General features: G+C 44.3%; 1 protein-coding gene across 1 annotated transcript; it reads right to left on the bottom strand.

Moving 5' to 3' along the window:
* Positions 1 to 6,431: 6,431 nt before the first annotated feature.
* On the bottom strand, positions 6,432 to 7,379 carry LOC142750621 (olfactory receptor 11L1-like). The gene has a single exon (XM_075859617.1). It carries the CDS (start codon positions 7,377 to 7,379, stop codon positions 6,432 to 6,434), a length of 948 nt encoding a protein of 315 aa, XP_075715732.1.
* Between the last annotated feature and the right edge of the window lie 14,967 nt (positions 7,380 to 22,346).

Consider the following 22,346-nt stretch of genomic DNA (forward strand, 5'->3'; position numbering starts at 1 on the left):
GTGTTATACCATGATATTATATACATATTAGAAACATTCATTGTTTACTTCCAGGGAATACAATTCTGTCCATGGTCATGTGATGGACACACAGGTGCTGGGATCGTTACAGATACACTACGTGTTTCAAGCTGTGTCTTATAATGATGCCAGCACTGGAAGTAAACAACGAATGTTTCTACTAAGTAACAACAAGCAGAGATCTTGAAAACGGTGAAGAAATAATACAGAAAGTATATTGGAGAATTACATAACGTTTTTAAAAATTTTAACGGAAACACAAAGCGGAGCCCCGGTCCAGAGTCCTCGAAACACCCGTTAAGACCATAACCGAACATCAAAGAAAAACAAATCTAGAAATGATACAATCTGGGCCTTCAGAGCAAGGAGATCCTACTCCTACAGAAGAAACAGTAATAGGAGGTCCATGACAAGAAATATTAAGACTGGGTCCAGGCATGCCAACATTTTACATTACACCGATGTACATTAAACTTACAGGTTAACGAGGTTTAATTATAACAATGACTGTTTACTCTTCTGATAACCTCCGGGAGAGAAGTGGAGATGGGAGACGTCCAAGACCTTGTGATGGCCATTCTGGTGCTAAAAGATTATGATGAACTGTAAAAGCCGGAGAAATCTCCAGTAGCCTCATATGTAATACAGCTAGGACACGATTCCCTCAATGTCTGCACTAGTGAGGTCTGAGATCATTGGAAATACCTCACTCCATAGGGTTACCATAGTCAGACATGACCACCACATATGAAGGGATCACCCGGGTTGGCCACATTCTCTCCACTGTTAACCCCTTCATGACGGAGCCATATTTTCATTTTTCATTTTTCACTCTCTGCCTTCCAAGAGCCATAACTCTTTTATTTTTCCATCAATGAAGGGTGTGAGGGCTTGTTTTTTTGCGGGAGAAGTTGTAGTTTCTATTGGTAGCATTTAACCCCTTCCCGTCGTAAACAACTTTCAGATTTTTATTTAATTAAAATTTTTCCTCTCCACCTTCCAAAAGCCATAACGTCTTTATTTTTCCGTCGATATAGTACTATGAGGGCATGATTTTTGCGGGACGAGTTGTAGCCAGGGGCGTAACTAGGAAAGACTGGGCCCCATAGCAAATTTTTGACTGGGGCCCCCCTCCCCTGGGTGTCACACCCCCCCCCCTTGTAGATAGTGCCTTTTTTACAAACCCCCCCCTTTTGATAACGCCATACAGCCCCCCTGTAGATAACGCCATACAGCCCCCTTTGTAGATATCTACAGAGGGGGCGGTATGGCGCTATCTACAGGGGGGCTGTATGGCGCTATCTACAGGGGGGCTGTATGGCGCTATCTACAGGGGGGCTGTATGGCGCTATCTACAGGGGGGCTGTATGTCGCTATATACAGGGGGCTGTATGGCGCTATCTACAGGGGGCTGTATGGCGCTATCTACAGGGGGGCTGTATGGTGCTATCTACGGGGGGGCTGTATGGCGTTATCTACGGGGGGGCTGTATGGCGTTCCCTACAGAGGGGGCTGTCTGGCGTTATCTACAGGGGGGACTGTATGGCGTTACCTACAGGGAGTCTGTATGGCGTTCCCTACAGGGGGCGTCTGTAGGGAACGCCATACAGCCCCCCTGTAGGGAACGCCATACAGCCCCCCTGTAGGGAACACCATACAGCCCCCCCTGTAGGGAACGCCATACAGCGTCGTCCCCCTGTAGGGAACGCCATACAGCGTCGTCCCCCTGTAGGGAACGCCACACAGCGTCCCCCCCGTAGGGAACGCCATACAGTCCCCCCCTGTAGGGAACACCATACAGCGTCGTCGTCCCCTGTAGGGAACGCCATACAGCGTCGTGCCCCCTGTAGGGAACGCCATACAGCGTCGTCGTCCCTGTAGGGATCGCCATACAGCGTCGCCCCCCCTGTAGGGAACGCCACACAGCGTCCCCCCCCGTAGGGAACGCCATACAGTCCCCCCCTCTAGGGAACGCATACAGCGTTCCCCCCCTGTAGGGAACGCCATACAGCGTCCCCCCCCTGTAGGGAACACCATACAGCGTCCCCCCCTGTAGGGAACGCCATACAGCGTCCCCCCCTGTAGGGAACGCCATACAGCGTCCCCCCTCCCAAAAAAATGCGACCTACAGTGTGTCCTAATAAAAGACATGTATCCCCTATCCACAGGATCGGGGATACATGTGTGATCGCTGGCAGCGATAGGGAGAACGGGGGACTGAAAGTCCCCCAAGTTCTCCATCACTCACCTCTGACTTCCGGCGTCTGCGCAGCTCAATAAAAATGAAAGGAGCGCTGGTCACGCATGCGCACAAGCGGGACTGGCGCTCCATTCATTTCTCCGGAGCTGCCGACACAGACCCCGGAAGTCCGAGGTTTGTGATGGAGAACGTCAGGGGACTTTCAGTCCCCCGTTCTCCCTATCGCTGCAGGCGATCACACATGTATCCCCTATCCTGTGCATAGGAGATACATGTCTTTTGTTTAATGGCAGAGCGGGGAGATACCTCCCTGCTCTGCCGTACTGTTCAGTGGCGTCCCGCTGTAGCAGCCATAGCGGCTGCTAGCGGAGCCTCCGGCCATGGTGGGGGCCCATGCCGGCGGGCGACACGGGCCCCCTCATGCCGCAGGCCCCGTAGCAGCCGCTACTGCTGCTACGGCGGTAGTTACGCCACTGGTTGTAGCTTTTCGTAGCACCATTTATTTTGCCATATAATGTACTTGGAAACGGGAAAAAAATTATCTGTCGGGTAGAAAATGAAAAAAACAGTGATTCCTCCATGGTTTTTTGCACGCCGTTTTTACAGAATTCCCTGTGCAATTAAAACAACATGTTAACTTTATTCAGTGGGTCAATACGATTATGGCGATACCAAATATATATTGTTTTTTCTATATTTTACTACTTTTACAAGTAAAAACCTAAGTGTAAAAAAGAAAATTTATTTTGTGTCGCCAAATTCCGAGAGCCATAAGTTTTTATTTTTCCGTCGACTAAGTGATATAAGGGCTTATTTTTTGCGGGACAATCTGTAGTTTTTAATAATACCATTTTGGGGTACATGCGACGGTTTGATCACTTTTTATTTCATTTTTTGTGGGAGATTAGGTGACCAAAAAATAGACATTCTGGCGTTTCCAATTGATTTTATTTTTTTACGGCGTTCACTATGCGGGTTAAATAATGATATATTGTAATAGTTCAGACTTTTACGGACGCGGTGATACCAATTATGTTTATTTATTTAATTTTTTACTATGCTCTAGGGGGAAAATGGGAAAAGGGTTTTTTTTTTAACTTTTAATTTTTAATTTTTTTTTACACAAAAAAACAACTTTATTTAACTCATTTTTACTTTTTTTATTAGTCCCCCTAGGGGACTTCAACCAGCGATCGTTTGATCGCTTGTACGATATACTGCGTCTGGGCCTGGACTTTCCCCAGGGTAAATGGCTTAGATTGGGACTGCCATTGGGATTCCTTTAGGTTCGGTAGATTGAGACCCTGGGGACAATCACTATAGCACATTTTCCTTTTGACAATATTTTCACCAGATCCTCAGCGCCTCAGATTGTATAGTGAGTCATAATAACTCCTTAATTGCTCTGCAATGTCTTGTGTGTTTGTGAGTGTATTTGATATAGGATTGTTTTTGCCTTCTTTTTGGCTATTAGAGCCAATAAGTTTAGTTCCCTTGTCACTATATACTGGTACTGTACATCTTGTGCTGTCTATGCTGTACAAATAAGTCTTAGCCACTAGCAGTTACAGCCTTCTGTGTCATCTCATTGATAGATGAGAGTGAATGGAGTAGATATTTTTTTAATGCAATGGCTATTCCTCACTTTTTAGATGGTTCGTGGTTTGGGTGATATAATTTACAGAAGTAGAAGGTGGGATGGGAATTTTACCTGTAGCAAAATGTGTTTCCTGTAAAATTGCTATTTCAGTACTGTTGGACCTGAGGATTTGGAATATTGTAGATTGTTTTGTGGGTTAGTTTATTCCCTTAACATTCCATGTAGTTACATGTATATGTTCATGGTCAACTTGGATCAGATCACCTATCAAATAAACCAACTGGATGTCAACATGAATGTTAGTTAGGCACCAGTGTTTTCTTGACAGCAGTTGCTAGTATCTGTGGTGTAATGGGGGGGGGAAGGTGGGGGTGGAAGGAAATAGTAGGACTGTTACCCATGAATATAGGGCTTTGGCTTAATTTCTCTCTCAGAAGATAGAAAGCACTAATGTCTCCTCTAATGAGAGGCAAACCTTCATGTTAATGGTAAGAAGCTCCACTTCCAAGTGGATTCACATAGAGAGAAATCAAACACTGTCTAGAAACTTAGAAAGTTGAACAGTGATTCACAATGGGTTGGTGAATGTGTTGGCTCATCACGGTGAGGTCTCAATGACCTGTCTGTTGTGGAGCATCTCTTGTGGCATTAATGCTCTTTAACTGAATGCCAGGGTAAAACCTTGGGAGGACTCAGGAGGACTGTAACATCAGTCATGTGTAGTCAAGACGGGAGCTTTTCTGGTTCCAGGCTGAGGTCATTATAAAGAGGCAAGAGGTCATCTGGTCTTCTAAAGGTTTTTAGAGAGCCATTGACAGTGGAGGACAGGCTAAATGGAAGTAGCCAGTGGTATGGCATGGTGTTTGCCTTTAATTCATCAGTCACCTGCTTTAGTTGCCTGGATTTGATGAGGTTATCTTTCAAAGGTCAACGCCATAAACTTTCTGGCTTTTTTAAGCGCTTCGTCTCGGTGTGTGAAGTTTAGAAGTCTGCATGTTTCGGCTTTGGTCTGAGAGCCCGGTGTTCCCTTTCTGCCCCCATGGATGTTGCATGTTTTGGCCTCAGTATTGGTTTTAGCATGGCATAGGTTTTGGTTATAATATCCGGAATAGTAACGCTTTTTGGTATCTGTCTCAGATGTTTTTGCTTCTTCTTCCTCTGTTGTCTTGGTCTTCTATAGAATATTTAGATTGGTCTGACAGGTTTTGAGAGCAGTATTTGAAAACTCGCCATGTAAGGAGTGAGGCCTTAGTTTCTGCCAGGTGCTCTACAAATCCACCAATTTACCTTTTTTTCCATGTTTCAGGTTAACTTTTTTATGATAAGTTTGAGAGAGTTGTTTTGTATTATTTTTTGCATGGTCTGTTGTGACAGTTGGATGAGGGAGGTGGCACCACCATGTTCTTCACCACAAAAGCTTTCTGCGTCTAAAGAATCTGCAACATCTGACGCTGGAATTGTTAAGGGTGCCATTTTGTTAGGGCCTCTATTAGCTGCAGAAGTCTTTTGCCTACTTTGCCCATACTGGTCAGTATGCTGAGTCTTTAGAATACTACCAGGAGGTTGATATAACAGAATACAGTTAGAACGCATTTAAATAGTCTCTAAGTTAAGCTTCAACCCCTTCCCCTCAGGTTTCTCAAGGGAGGGTTATTGACAAAAATAGTCCAAGGAAAATTTAGATCACAGGCCCTCTGAATTATCTCTTTGTGAGTTGGTGAATTTGAATGTTTAAATGACTATTCCAGTAAATGATCTGGTGTTCAATGAGAATCAGGTGGATAGGCAGTCTTAAAAAATTGGAGCAGTGCTCCCAAAATACTGGTAGCTAAAGGTAATTTTCAAGACAATGTATGTAGGTGCCCACTATGGCTGACATGCATTGCCAGAGTTCCAACTGGTGGATTATGGGTTTGAAAGCAACAGGGACAGTACAAATGCCCTTTCCCCCTCTTCAGATGACAAGTCAGTATGCAGCAGCATTGTGTAGATCCAGAGGTCTCCAAAAGTGTGCCCGGCAATGCAGGGCTTGGATGAGCAGAAAATTGAGCCCATTCCTCAGTTTCACAAAAACGCATCTTCAGGCACGTCAGCTGTGGCCTCTTAGAGGCAATATATATTTGTCCGAAGGTGAGGATGGCTGCCAGGACCCATTCTTGTGGCAGAAGCTCATTTAGTAGCGGCCTCTCACTTGTGAAATGTTGCAATGCCGACCAGTAACAAATGGTGAAAATGTATGACCTTCGCTGCTTCCCCAAGGTGATTACAGATGCGGGGACTCATTTTTATGGAATTTAATTGCTTTGCAGGCACAGCTGGCACTGGATTAGGCTAAAATGTAGCAAAGTGGATAGTGTGTCTTGTTCGGCGCTGGTACTGGCCATGCAGCCTCATCATGAGTATTTTAATTCACGATAGAGACCATAACAGTGATGCATCCTATATGATAATGATGAAACTTGTTGACAATAGGACACTTATAGTATATTTGCTGTGTCTTTCTTTACTGGATAAAATAATAATGAGCTGTTATTTCATCATAAATACCCTAGGTCTTGCAGCCGGCAATTGTACCTGCTATGTTTTTAAGTGGAACCTAAACACATTAATTTAAGGACGATTTCTACATATGATATTTTTATGAAATGATTCCTGTACGGCATTCTTAATGTCTGTATTTCTCAGACTGTATATAATGGGGTTGATCAAAGGGGTAAGCACAGTGTAGAGCAGGGATAGGATCTTACTGATGGTCGATGAGTGACCTCTTGTTTGAACAACATAAACAGCAAATAGACAGCAGTAAAATATGGAGACCACAGTGAGGTGGGAGCTACAGGTGGAGAAGGCTTTCTGTCTACCGGTACTGGATGGAATCCTTAAGATGATGGACACAATTTTAACATAAGACGTAATGATTAATATGGTTGCCATGATGACTGCAGGTATACCTAGTAAGGAGACTTCAAGATGGATGATGAAGGTATCAGAACAAGCAATTTCCAGCAAGGGGACAAGGTCACAGAAAAAATGGTCAATTGTATTTTGTCCACAAAATGTTAATGTTAGTGTATTTAGAGTATTAACGAATGCACAGAAAAAACCCAACAACCAGCAGATGACGACCAGTTTCACACATGATGCACTTGTCATGATAGAGGTGTAACGGAGGGGGTTACAGATGGCCACATATCTGTCATAGGACATCACTGTGAGGAGAAAACACTCAAATACTTCCGAAGTACAGAAAAAATAAAACTGAGTGATGCAACTAGTAAAAGTGATGGTCTCCCCATTTTTCAGTATAATATGGAGCATTTCGGGGACAATATCTGTTGTCAACAAGATGTCGCTGATGGACAGTTGTGTGAGGAAGAAGTACATTGGAGTGTGGAGGTTCTTGCTGATGGACACCAGGGTGATGATCAGGAGGTTCCCACATATCGTAAAAAAGTAAATAACAATGAAAAGACCGAAGAGAAATAATCTTAAACATTGACTGCCTTGAAATCCTAAGAAAAAAATCTCTGTCACCTCCGTCAGATTATTTTCCTGCATTTAGAACAATAATGTAGATCTCATGTTTAGTCCAGATATTCTGAATACAATATCCCTATATTTATAATAAACTAAAAGACATAATTCCTTATATAATAAACCCACAACTTGAGTTCATGTCTGTTCCTCTTCATTATAACCTTCAACACAAAATACAAGCAAAGTGGCCCATTGGATTAATGTTGTCAAATCCCACAACAAACTAATATAAGAAATTGTAAGTGGGGAAGAGGGGGGGAGGAGGACCTCCAGCTCACCATTCGTTGTGTCTGGGGACAGACAGCGCCCGGATTCCCGCACGGCCAGCGGCAAACAACAGGAGAAAAAAGTGAACCAAAATCCATCGCTGGGTGAAAGTAAAAAGGAACTCCTGTTCCAATTTTAATGGTATGACAATAAAAATAACTAAATAGGATAGTTCTGCAGTGTGATATATTTAGATAGGTATTACCCTCTTACAATTTTATATATAATATGTTGGAGTAATTCACACTAGGTGTACACGACCAATTATCGATATATGAAAAAAGGAACGGGGAGTGGGAAAAGTAGTGTGTTACATCAATGTTAAAAATAAAAAATACTTTATTGAATAATTATTAAAAACAATGTTAGATGAAAAAATGATGACGTTGTGCCAAAGTCCCCTAGATTGGCACACTGAGACAATATTATGTCTAAATTAATTGCTTCGTTTTATTAAAGATATATGTGTCTAGCCTCCCCCTGTGTATATGCGAGGAGGCTCTGCAATAGTCCCTGATCCAGAGATTAAAGTGTTAATTATTAGCAAATGGCTGTCCCCCTCAGTATCAATGACGAGACAGTCAACCTGCATATGACACTAAAGGTTCCTCCAACGGGCTGTAATTAAAGCCCTGCGGTGGAGAAATCCCTGCATCCTCTAAGAGGACTAGCTAGCACGCAACAGTCTCAACTCTGCTGTGCCGTGTCTACTTGCATGGGACACATGCACATACAACCCATATGGTTGTATTGATGCAGGGATTTCTCCACCGCAGGGTTGGAGGAACCTTTAGTGTCATATGCAGGTTGACTGTCTCGTCATTGATACTGAGGGGGACAGCCATTTGCTAATAATTAACACTTTAATCTCTGGATCAGGGACTATTGCAGAGCCTCCTCGCATATACACAGGGGGAGGCTAGACACATATATCTTTAATAAAATGAAGCAATTAATTTAGACATAATATTGTCTCAGTGTGCCAATCTAGGGGACTTTGGCACAACGTCATCATTTTTTCATCTAACATTGTTTTTAATAATTATTCAATAAAGTATTTTTTATTTTTAACATTGATGTAACACACTACTTTTCCCACTCCCCGTTCCTTTTTTCATAGTTCTGCAGTGTGAAGAGTACAGGGATGAGTGATGGGTAAAGGATCAAAGTTTTCCTTGTTGGAATGTGCATACGCGTTTCTGACACATGCATACCATGAATAAGGACGAGACGTGTCAGAAACGCGTAGGCACATTCCAACAAGGAAAACTTTGATCCTTTACCCATCACTCATCCCTGTACTCTTCATACTGCAGAACTATCCTATTTAGTTATTTTTATTGTCATACCAATAAAATTGGAATAGGAGTTCCTTTTTACTTTCCCCCAGTGCTGGATTTTGGTTCACTTTTTTCTCCAACAAACTAATATATATGGGGTGTCCCCACTGTCCCTAGATGGGAGAAATTGGGGGAAATAAGGATCACTCAAGTTCTGCCAGGAGATAAGCTATCCTCGCTTGGCATACACAGTAATGTGCAAAAGTTTTAGGCAGTTGTGGAAAAATGCTTCAAAGTAACAATGCTTTCAAAAATAGAAGTGTTAGCAGTTTTTTTTAATCAATTAACAAATTACAAAGTGAATGAACAATAAATCTAAATCAAGTCATTATTTGGTGTGACCACCCTTTGCTTTCAAAACAGCATTGTTTCTTCAAGGTACACTTACACACAGTTTTTGAAAGAACTCAGCAGGGAGGTTGTTCCAAACATATTTGAGAACTAAGCACAGATCTTCTGTGGATGTCGCTTCCTCAAATCCTTCTGTCTCTTCATGTAATCTCAGACAGATTCGATGATGTTGAGATCAGGTCTCTGTGGGGACCTTATCAACACTTCCAGGTACTCCTTGTTCCTCTTTACGCTGAAGATAGTTCTTAATGACATTGGCTGTATGTTTGGGGTCGTTGTCCTGCTGCATAATATATTTGGAGCCAATCAGACGCCTCCCTGATGGTATTACATGATGAATAAGTATCTGCCTGTATTTCTCAGCTTCGAGGACACCATTAATCTGGACCAAATCCACAACACATTTGCTGAAATGCAGCCCCAAACTTGCAAGGAACCTCAACCATGCTTCACTGCTGCCAGCAGACACTCATTATAGTACCGCTCTCTAGCTCTTTGGAGAACAAACTTCCCTGTTACAGCAAATATTTTACATTTTGACTCATCAGTCCAGAGCACCTGCTGCCATTTTTCTGCGCCCCAGTCTCTATATTTTCATGCATAGTTGAGTCGCTTGCCTTGTCCCCACATCAAAGGTATGGCTTTCTGGTCGCAATTCTTCCATTAAGGCCAGACTTCTCCGAACAGTAGATGGGTGTACCTGGGTCCCACTGGTTTCTGAGCTGATGGCATTGCTGAACATCTTCCAATTTTGAAGTAAGGATGATGTGCCTTTGATCTGTTGCACTATTTCCTTGGCTAATCACTGTGTCTACGGTCCTCAAGGTTGCCATTTCTTTGTACTTCTTTAAAAGAACTTGAACAGCATATCTTGAAACCCCAGGCTGCTTTAAAAATTTTGCCTGGGAGAGATCTTGCCGATGACTGCTATAACTACCTTGTGTCTTGTTGCAATACTCAGTCTTGCCATGGTGGACCTCTAACATTAGACTGTTTTCCACAACCTCACCTTTGTAGCAGAGTTTGGCTATTCCTCACCCAGTTTTAAGCCTCCTGCACAGCTGTTTCTGTTACAGTTAATGACTGTGTTTCAACCTACATATGAAAATGATGATCATTATCACCTATGTAGTACGATTAGTTAATCATATACCTGACTATAATCCTACAAAATCCATGATTTTGTGCAAGTGTACCTAGAAGTATTGATGCTGATTTGAAGGCAAAGGTTGGTTACACCAAATATTGATTTTACTTATATTTCTCTTCTGTTTATTCACCTTGCATTTTGTTAATTGATTAAAAAAAATGTTTTATTATTTCTAGTTTTGAAAGCATTCTTACTTTTCAGCATTTTTCCACAACTGCCTGAAACTTTTGCACAATATTGTATGTATATATACATATATATATATATATATACACACACGATTGAAAAAGGTGAGACTCATATATTGTATAGATTCACTACACACAGAGTGATCTATTTCCAGCATTTTTTTCTTTTAATGTTGATGATTATGGTGACAGTTAATGAAAACCCAAAATGTAGTGTCTCAGAAAATTAGAATATTACATAAGCCCAATTTCGAAAATGATTTTTAATACGGAAATGTTGGCCTATTGAAAAGTATGTCCAGTATCTGCACTCAATACTTGGTCAGGGCTCCTTTTGAATGAATTACTGCATCAATGTGGCGTGGCATGGAGGCGATCAGCCCGTGGCACTGCTGAGGTGTTATCAATGCGGCGTGGCATGGAAGCGATCAGCCTGTGGCACAGTTGAGTTGTTATCAATGCGGCGTGACATGGAGGCGATCAGCCTGTGGCACTTCTGAGGTGTTATCAATGCGGCGTGACATGGAGGTGACCAGCCTGTGGCACTGCTGAGGTGTTATCAATGCGGTGTGGCATGGAGGTGACCAGCCTGAGGCGCTGCTGAGGTGTTATCAATGCGGCATAGCATGGAGGCGATCAGCCTGTGGCACTGCTGAGGTGTTATCAATGTGGCGTGGCATGGAGGCGATCAGCCTGTGGCACTGCTAAGGTGTTATCAATGCAGTGTGGCATGTAGGTGATCAGCCTGTGGCACTGCTGAGGTGTTATCAATGTGGCGTGGCATGGAGGTGACCAGCCTGTGGCACTGCTGAGGTGTTATCAATGTGGCGTGGCATGGAGGCGATCAGCCTGTGGCACTGCTGAGGTGTTATCAATGCAGCGTGGCATGTAGGTGATCAGCCTGTGGCACTACTGAGGTGTTATCAATGCAGCGTGGCATGGAGGCAATCAGCCTGTGGCACAGCTGAGGTGTTATCAATGCAGTGTGGCATGTAGGTGATCAGCCTGTGGCACTGCTGAGGTGTTATCAATGCGGCGTGGCATGGAGGCGATCAGACTGTGTCACTGCTGAGGTGTTATCAATGCAGTGTGGCATGTAGGTGATCAGCCTGTGGCACTGCTGAGGTGTTATCAATGTGGCGTGGCATGGAGGTGACCAGCCTTTGGCACTGCTGAGGTGTTATCACTGCGGTGTGGCATGGAGGCGATCAGCCTGTGGCAATGCTAAGGTGTTATGCAAGCCCAGGTTGCTTTGGTATCGGCCTTCAGCTCGTCTGCATTGTTGGGTCTGGTGTCTCATCTTCCTTTATACAATGCCCTATAGATTCTCTATGGGGTTTAGGTCAGGCGAGTTTACTGGCCAATCAAGCGCAGTCATACGGTGGTTATTACACCAGGTATTTGTACTTTTGACAGTGGGGGCAGGTGCCAAATCCTGCTGGAAAATTGAATCAGCTTCTCTATAAAGCTGTCAGCAGAGGGAAGCATGAAGTGCTCTAAAATGTCCTGCTAGACGGCTGCAAGATTTGATATAGTAGGCCAAGATTTCGGTATTAAAAATCATTTTTGAAATTGTGCTTATTTAATAGACACTTTATCTTGGGTTTTCATTAACTGTTAGCCATAATTAGAGATGAGTGAACTTATGAAAAGTTCGGTTCGGCTGGTTCGCCGAATTTCATGAAAAAGTTCGATTCGGACCGAACTAGTTCTGACCGAACCTGTAATACAAGAAAGCCCCTAAAAATCGTGTATAACAATGTTTTAAAGCCCTAGAAGCCCTGTATAACACTCTTAGGTCACCCATGAGTGTATCCAAGTACTTTTGAGCTGTCTTTAAGGCAAAGTTAGTGTCAAAGTTACGCCAACATGTATGGCTATAGGAAAACGGATGGGACACGGCGATAACTAACAGAAACCACTGCACTTGTGCATGTTGTATGCTTAATGCATTGTTAAAAAAGGTACAAAAATTAACCATTTTTGGCGGCAGATGCCTGCCAGGGTTCATACATATAAGGTGGGAAAAGAAGAAGCAATGGCTTTTGACAAACCCCAAAAAAATGTACCCTTTATGGTGGCAGATGCCTGCCGGGGTTCATCCATACATGGATGTAAAAGCAACAAGCAATGGCTTTTGAGTGCAAGCCCTTCAAAAATTTACCATTTTTATTGGCAGATGCCTGCCGGGGTTCATCCATACATGGATGTAAAAGCAACAAGCAATGGCTTTTCACAAGCCCTCCAAAAATATACTCTTTTTATTGGCAGATGCCTGCCGGGGGTTCATCCATACATGGATGTAAAAGCAACAAGTAATGGCTTTTCACAAGCCCTCCAAAAATTTACCCTTTTTATTGGCAGATGCCTGCCAGGGTTCATCCATACATGGATGTAATGTAAAAGCAACAAGCAATGGCTTTTGACAAGCCCTCCAAAAATTTACCCTTTTTATTGGCAGATGCCTGCCGGGGGTTCATCCATACATGGATGTAAAAGCAACAAGCAATGGCTTTTGACAAGCCCTCCAAAAATGTACAGTTTTTATTGGCAGATGCCTGCAAGGGTTCATCCATACATGGATGTAAAAGCAACAAGCAATGGCTTTTGACAAGCCCTCCAAAAATTTACCCTTTTTATTGGCAGATGCCTGCCGGGGTTCATCCATACATGGATGTAAAAGCAACAAGCAATGGCTTTTGACAAGCTCTCCAAAAATTTACCCTTTTTATTGGCAGATGCCTGCCGGGGTTCATCCATACATAGATGTAATGTAAAAGCAACAAACAATGGCTTTTGACAAGCCCTCCAAAAATTTACCATTTTATTGGCAGATGCCTGCCGGGGTTCATCCATACATGTATGTAAAAGCAACAAGCAATGGCTTTTCACAAGCCCTCCAGGCCTGCTTGTAGCAGACAGCAGTGGAGGTGTATTGGTGGTAGTAGAGGTAGCCAACGGACAGCAAGGGTGGTAGTAGTAGTAGTAGTAGCAGCACATTAAAATAGACTGGACAGTCACAGGACAAAGCCCTGAGGTGGGGCAGGCCTCAGGCCTGCTTGTTACAGACTAGTAGTAGTAATAGTAGCAGCACATTAAAAGAGACTGGACAGTCACAGGACAAAGCCCTGTGGTGGGGCAGGCCTGCTTGTAGCAGACGGCAGTGAAGGTGTATTGGTGGTAGTAGAGGTAGCCAACAGACAGCAAGGGTGGTAGTAGTAGTAGCAGTACATTAAAAGAGACTGGACAGTCACAGGACAAAGCCCTGTGGTGGGGCAGGCCTCAGGCCTGCTTGTAGCAGATGGCAGTGGAGGTGTATTGGTGGTAGTAGAGGTAGCCAACGGACAGCAAGGGTGGTAGTAGTAGTAGCAGCACATTAAAACAGACTGGACAGTCACAGGACAAAGCCCTGTGGTGGGGCAGGCCTGCTTGTAGCAGACGGCAGTGGAGGTGTATTGGTGGTAGTAGAGGTAGCCAACGGAGAGCAAGGGTGGTAGTTGTAGTAGCAGCACATTAAAAGAGACTGGACAGTCACAGGACAAAGCCCTGTGGTGGAGCTGGCCTCAGGCCTGCTTGTAGCAGACAGCAAGGGTGGTGGTGGTAGTAGTAGTAGCAGCACATAAAAAGAGACTGGACAGTCACAGGACAAAACCCTGCATACGAACGTCTAAAGCGAACGCAAACCCTCCTGGATATGGCCAGCACACCCTTCAAACCAACATATGACTTTAAGAAGCGTGTTATGACCAGATTGATCACATGTGCCATGCAAGGAGCGTGTGTCAGGTGACCTAGACGCAGTGCAGCCACAACGTTCTTCCCTTTATCAGAGACAACATTGCACAGTGTGAGTTTCAGAGGAGACAGCCAGCGTGCGATTTCCTCCTTGATGCACAGCAGCAGCTCCTGCCCTGTGTGGCTTTTCTTGCCCAGGCTCAGCAGGTGTAAGACAGTGTTGTGGAGCTTCACCTTGCACCTATGAAAAGAGGAGGGAGGAGGAGTGGAAGATACGCTGCGTCCTGTCGGGGACGGGAAGACCTCCATTGAGGAGGGCAAGGAGGAGGAGGAGGAGGAGGATGGTAGGCGCCTGGTGTCCGGAGTTGAACCAGAAAGATACAACCGTGGAGGTGGTAATGCCTGGCATTGCTGCGGTGGTGCATCGGACTGCAAAATATTGACCCAGTGGGCCGTGAAAGACATGTACTGTCCCTGCCCATAGTTGCTGCTCCACGTGTCGATGGTGGTATGTACCCTGCTGCACACGGATAATTGCAAGGACTGGCACACCTTTTCCTCCACGTGCTTGTGCAAGGCAGGGACAGCTGTTTTGGAGAAGTAATGGCGGCTAGGTATTCGCCACCTAGGCTGAGCGCACACCATCAATTGCTTGAAGCCGTCGGAGTAGACCAGGTGGTACGGCAGCGACTGCACCACCAACAACTTAGCCAGGTGTGAATTAAACTGCACGACAAGTGGATGACTGGGTATATTTTGTTGCTTATTGGACAACGATTCCGTAATGGATAACTGACGGGACGTAGGAGGAGCACTAGATGACAGTGATGACGACAACGACATGGTGGATAAGGCCTGGCTACTACTTAGATGACAGGGACTCGGAGCAGGAGCAGCAGGGGCAGAGGTGTCTTCATTTGATGTACATGATGGTGGGGCATGTCGATTGTCCCACATGGCCTTGTGATGCCGCTCCATGTGTTTACGTAGAGCGGTAGTTCCTACATTGCTGCCCTGCCCACGCCTTACTTTCTGCTTGCAGATATACGGCACTGTGCCATGTTTTCGTCTTCCGGGAAGTTACAGAAAAATTGCTACACGGCAGAGTACCGTAAAGAGGTTGTACCACGTCCACCACCACCACCACCCGAGCTTGCCCCTTGTCTGGCAGGCTTTTTTCGGGAGCCTACACCAGTAGCATCAGTGTCGCCGTCACCGGCTCCTGAGCTGACCCTACCGCTGCAACATTTTGCAGATTGACTTCTGCCCCTACCTCGGCTTGGCTGTTTATCACTGCCAATGCCGCCACTACTACCCTCCTCCTCTGACGCCGTCAGCACCTCGTCACCTGGTTCCCACGTCCTGTCTAAAACAACATCATCATAGCCCTCCTCATCATCCACGCCACTTTTGTCACTGTGTTGTGAATGTGATGGGACATCATGGCGGGCTCCATGCCCCCCTAATTACTGCGTCTGCCACCACGGCTACCACCAACACCCCCAATACCACAGCTATGCGTCTCGGACACTTCTTCCACCTCCACCACCGCCGCAACACACTCCGTTGGCTGACTCGCGGAAAACAAATCATCACTATGTTGTTCAGTATCTTCCTTCGCACCCGAGGAGATGTCTCTTAGGACTCTCAGGAAAGATGGCTTCCCGCTAGGAAGGGGGAGTGAAGACATAGATGATGGAATGGAAATGCTAGAAATACCCATATTACTACTGTCACTGTGCCAAGGAACTGTAGAGGATCTGGAATCCAACGAAACCTGGCTTGAAGCCAGATCGTCAGAGTCTTCCTGCTGAGATGACCGCGAGCCAGCCAACCAGTCCACAATGGCGTATTGCCGTATAGGCTGCCTCAGCTGCCTGTATTGCAAGTTGGATGCAACGGGGATGAGCCCCTTCTAAAAGTGTATTCACACACTGGCTTGGCAAATAGCAATGAATGAGAATTTCTATCAGCCACTGTGCACTCACTCAGGGAATGCTGGGCATTGTAGTACTACAAAGGCTGCCACAGCTGCATGTATTGCAAGTTGGATGCAACGGCGATGAGCCCCTTCTAAAAGCGTATTCACACACTGGCTTGGCAAATGGCAATGAATGAGAATTTCTATCAGCCACGCCACGGTGCACTCAGGGAATGCTGGGCGTTGTAGTACTACAAAGGCTGCCTGTATTGCAAGTTGGATTGTTATGTTAACGGCCGGGGATGAGCCCCTTCTAAAAGCGTATTCCCACACTGGCTTGGCAAATGGCAATGAATGAGAATTTCTATCAGCCACTGCACTGACTCAGGGAATGCTGGGCGTTGTAGACCTACAAAGGCTGCCTTAGCTGCCTGTATTGCAAATTGGATGATACGGGTATGAGCCCCTTCTAAAAGCGTATTCACACACTGGCTTGGCAAATGGCAATGAATAAGAATTTCTATCAGCCACTGTGCACTGACTCAGGGAATGCTGGGCATTGTAGTACTACAAAGGCTGCCTCAGCTGCCTGTATTGCAAGTTGGATGCAATGGGGATTAGCCCCTTCTAAAAGCGTATTCACACACTGGCTTGGCAAATGGCAATGAATGAGAATTTCTATCAGCCATGCCACGGTGCACTCAGGGAATGCTGGGCGTTGTAGTACTACAAAGGCTGCCTGTATTGCAAGTTGGATTGTTATGTTAACGGCCGGGGATGAGCCCCTTCTAAAAGCTTATTCACACACTGGCTTGGCAAATGGAGAATTTGTATTGCAATTTGGATGTTGATTGTTGAGAGTAGAGTAGACTCCCGCTGTAGTGGATGAGCCCCTTCGATTGCTGGATTCCTGGCTTTTAGATTCCTAAAGCTTTCCCTTACTGCACAGAGATGCTATTTCTACAGCTCCTGTCTGTAAAATGGCCGCTGAGCTCCGTGCATAGAATTTTATTGCAGGCTTGAGCCCGCCCCTATGCTGCCTCCCGATTGCCTGGGAGAGCCGTTTGCAAGGCATTATGGGGTAGCCTGATGTCAGGTGATATTGTGAAATCCTCCATTTTACATCTAACATGTGGCAGGCGCCAAAATGTAGCCGAGTTCGGTCAAAACGGGTTCGGCCAAACCCGGTGAAGTTCGGATTCGCTGCGAACCGAACTTTTCCCGATGTTCGGACCGAAACCGGGTTCGGTTGTCCCGGTTCGCTCATCTCTAGCCATAATCATCAACATTAAAAGAAAAAATGCAGGAAATAGATCAAACTTTTTTTTCTTAATGGATCAGTTTTATTCTGCATATTATGTATGATGTACTTGTTTCCCTCTATTTTTTGTATATAATTAAAAAAAAAAAAAAAGTGAATAAATATATAAATGAATAATCTCTCCTCCATCTCTGCCCTCTCCTCAGCCTATACTCATCAATTTGCCTTATTATTTTTATTCCATTTATTTTCATTGATAAATCTACTCTATTCCTGATCAGGGCTTCCATAAATTCTCAAGTCTCCTTTAGGCCTCATTTACACGAGCGTAATATACGCGCGTGCGACGCGCGTGATTTTCACGCGTGTCGTACGCACCTATATTACTCTATGGGGCAGTTTAGACGTTGCGTGAATTTTGCGCAGCGTGAGTGCGTTGCGTAAAACTCACGACATGTTCTAAAATCGTGCGTTTTTCGCTCATCACGCACTAATTGAAGTCAATGGGTGCGTGAAAACAACGCATGCCACACGGACGCTACTGCGTTGCATGCGCGAAAATCACGCAAGAGCTGTCAAAAGGATGAATGTAAACAGAAAAGCACCACATGCTTTTCTGTTTACAAACATCCAAACGGAGTGTCAAATTAGAGATGAGCGCACCGAACTTCACCGGGTTTGGCCGAACTCGTTTTGACCGAACCCGGCAAAAAATGTTCGGGTACGCGACGTCAGGAGACAGTCACTGTCCACGGTGCTGACAGAGTTAAACTGGTTCAGCACCATGGACAGTGACTTCCGATCACAATATACATATACGTGTAAAAAATCAAGAGGTTCTGACTTACCGATAACTCCCAGCTTATTTCTCCAGTCCGACCTCCCGGGATGACAATTCAGTCCAAGTGAAGTGACAGCTGCAGCCAATCACAAGCCAAGCACACAGGCTGCAGCCAATCACAGGCTGCAGCGGTCTCATTGACTGCCGCGTCATCCTGGGAGGTGGGGCCGGATGACAAGAGAGGGACGCGTCACCAAGGCAACGGTCGGGAGACCGGACTGGAGGAAGCAGGAAGTTCATGGTAAGTATGAACGTTTTTTTTTTATTCACAGGTTGGTGTATATTGTGATCGGAACTCACTGTCGAGGGTGCTGAAAGAGTTACTGCCGATCAGTTAGCTCTTTCAGCACCTTGGACAGTGACGGGCGTCGACTAGCCTCATCTCTATGATGGCGGCTGCGCGAAAATCACGCAGCTGCGCATCATACACGGATGACACACGGAGCTGTCAAGTGCCTTTTGCGCACGCAAAACGCAGCGTTTTTTGCGCGCGCAAAACGCACACGCTCGTGTAAATCAGGCCTTAATCTGATTTTTTTTCCAGAATTCCCTCATAAACATTATGCTTATTATCGCTACTACCAAAATATTTGACTCACTTTTATTGGCATTACATGAGCCCTATATGACATAACTTGAAATACTTTTCTACTTACATTTAAAAAAAAGACTTACCCCAACTTAAGTCTGTCAAGACATACTGGGAGTTGTAGTTTCTTAACAGCGGGATTGCTAAATTTGAAGACCATGCACAATGATAAAATAATACAAATGCAGTCATTTAAAATTGTCTTACTGAGGTTTTTTTTGTCTATAAAATCTTCCAACCTTCCAATTCTACCATTAAAGGGAAATCCATTACCCTCTGGAGCACCTTACCATAGGAACCATTTTCTTTTAAACATATTCTCATGTTTTTGGATCAATTTGCTTTTGATTACTACTTAAAAATATGAATACAGTATGTAAGGACAGCATGGAATGGTGGACAATATAGATTTAAAAAAAAAGTCAAAAAACATAATTCCACAGTCACATTAAAATAAATATCAAAACGGAGGCTCTAGGTCTGGATTCACACATGCAGATTTCAGAGAAGTTTTTTTTTTCTTTATAGCCAAAGCCAGGAGTGGACCCAAAACAGAGTACATTGAGTTTTTTGGTGTTGTTTTTGATGTGGAAACCACGTCGGAAACCGTTTCGGAAACCGCTCCAAAATGCGTCCGAACACGCCTCCCATTGATTTCAATGGGAAACCTAAAAAAAAGCTCGCTGGAAAAATAAGTAGCGTGCCCTCTTGTTCAGGCGTTTCCTTCTCTGACTACACATTGACATCAAAGGGAGGCAGAGAAAGCGTTTTTTGTGGCATTTTTTACCCCCGGCACTCAATGGCCGCAGTCGTAAAACGCGGCAAATGTTCTGATTGCAGGTCAAAATCTGCCTCAAAATTCCTGAAGGAATTTTGAGGCAGATTTTTCCGCCTGCAAAAAACTTTGTGTGAACAGTGCCTTAGAAAGGAAATTTGTGCATTTTTCGTGACTTTTTAATTGGTGTTTTTACCATATTTTTTGGTCATTTTTATATTGCGGCCAGATGTTACATTAAATCTATAGTGAAATATAAAATGCTCTTCAAACAACTACTTTTTGGTTTGTGGCGTTTTTTAGGTGACATTGCGGTCTGTGGCGTTTTTCTAATTGCGGCATGCTCCGGGTATGGAGTTTTTTCACGATTCTCTTTGTGTTTGACTAAAAAAACTGCCTCAAATACTTGATTTTTTATTTCAGCCTAATGGTGTACGTTGATCCTATGAGAATGTCACAGTATATGTCTATGATAGATCCCGAGGCACAGTCAGTGAGTGAAATCTCTGATACATAGAAGTACAACAATTTGTATATAAAACTTTAAAAAGTCCTCCAACCATACTCACATTGCGCAGCTCCATGGCCCTGAAAAGAAATGTTCCTTTTTCTTGACATAAATCTTATTTCTCTGAGTCATATAATTACCATGAATGAGGAAATCTCGAGTAATTAGTGATTGTTTTATCAGATGATGTGTTATAATCAGACACTGGGACATTTTATATAGAACGTGTCACACAGTGACTACCTGTACCTGCATATATATATATACACAGCACGAGGCAAGGGACCATGGGAAAATACTCTATGGAGACTTGGTCATTGCCTCTTGTGATCCAATCTAATAATCTATTCATTGACAATTAGCAGCTTGTCCCCAGATCACCCACATCACTTATTTCAGGAAAAAAAATAATCCTTTGCAATTTTGCATTTCTTCCTTCTACAAGTTAATGATGATGTACAGGATTAGAAAAAACATTCTGCTTTATTCCAAAAACAGTGGCATGCCTGTCCATAGGTTGTGAGTGTTGCAGTTCAGCCCTATTATCCAAACGGAGCGGCACTGACACGTCCGCGACGCTGCCAACTTCGCTGGTACCATGTTCGGCCCGGCTGTCAACTAGCCTGTTGATGGTCGCATGTTTTTCCGGTAAAACGGCGCTTTAGCTGCAAATTCTAGCAGCCATATAGAGTGTATTAATTAATAGCCGCTCAATTTTGCAGGTAAAGGACCGTTTTACCCGCAATAATGCACGGCCATTAACAGCAGTTGTTGGCTGCATCGTGACCAAGTCAGGGTCGGTCCGTTTTGACTTACCCTAATTGGCAAAACCAGACTCAATCCATGAAAAGGTTGTGGCTCAGTTCCTAGAAGAAAGCAGCCATGTTTTTTTAATCCTTGACAACATCTTTGACATCAGAAACACATATTAAGAAAATCTAGCGCTGATTATATTATTGTAGGTAGATTTTAAATATAGTAAAAAAGTTCTAGAAATAAACCTGGACAGAGGGTCCTGCTCATGATTCTTTACAATGGGGAATAAGGCTTGTGGTACATTGGGTGCTGGTTTGTCACAATGGGCCCATCATAAGACATCTTTATTCCACTTTCGGTTTGATTTAAAAAAATAAATATCTGAGTTGTAGGTTCATACTGGAAGGCTAAGACAACGTCCACATGTAAGAGAGTCAGGTTCTTGTGTGTTGGCTTTGACCTTGACATGGTACCCCACTCGAAGATGGCGCAACTATGGAGATAAAGACCGATAAGTTGAATGTAACTTCACTCTGACTGGGCACAATGTGTAATGGTTACAAACAGTGGCACTTAGATTGGCGGTTAGAGTCTGAAATGGGTATACAGCGTGGAGGTTACAAATGTCGGCCCACAGCTTGTCAGTTACAGTCTTAGATTTTGATGTGCACTTAGCTTGGCGGTTGCAGTCTCTAATGGAGACATCGCTTGGCGGTTACAGTCTCTAATGGGAACTTCGCTTGGCGGTTACAGTCTCTAATGGAGACTTCTCTTGGCGGTTACAGTCTCTGATGGGCACTTCGATTGGTGGTTACAGTCTCTAATGGAGACTTCTCTTGGCGGTTACAGTCTCTGATGGAGATTTGAGAGAGAAAAGCACGGCGCCACATAGTGTGAGTAAGCCCAAGATATAACAAACTTAGTTTGACAGATGGAGGCTTACCACAGGTGAAAATGTCAGGAGCGGGTAAAAGGTAGATAAGTGATGGATGAGTGCTGCTGCCGAGATCCCAGCCGGTCAATCTTTGAAGGACCACCGCAATGTGAATGAGTAATTTGTTCGGTTCGTGGCCTGAGGAAGATGCCGGTGCGGCATTGAAACGCGTAGCCTACAATAAAGTATCAATTCTAAACTACTACTGTATTCGTTCCTGAGTAGCAGCGCCGTATGGGGTCCCGTTTTTTCAAACAAATTACACAGTCTCTGATGGGCACTTCCATTGGTGGTTACAGTCTCTAATGGAGACTTCTCTTGGCGGTTACAGTCTCTAATGGAGACTTCTCTTGGCGGTTACAGTCCCTGATG

This window comes from Rhinoderma darwinii, chromosome 3 (assembly GCF_050947455.1).
Source record: "Rhinoderma darwinii isolate aRhiDar2 chromosome 3, aRhiDar2.hap1, whole genome shotgun sequence".
Taxonomy (NCBI): domain Eukaryota; kingdom Metazoa; phylum Chordata; class Amphibia; order Anura; family Rhinodermatidae; genus Rhinoderma; species Rhinoderma darwinii.

Coding starts and splice junctions, on each gene's coding strand:
- LOC142750621 (XM_075859617.1), bottom strand. CDS start 7,379: ATGCAGGAAAATAATCTGACGGAGGTGACAGAGATTTTTTTCTTAGGA.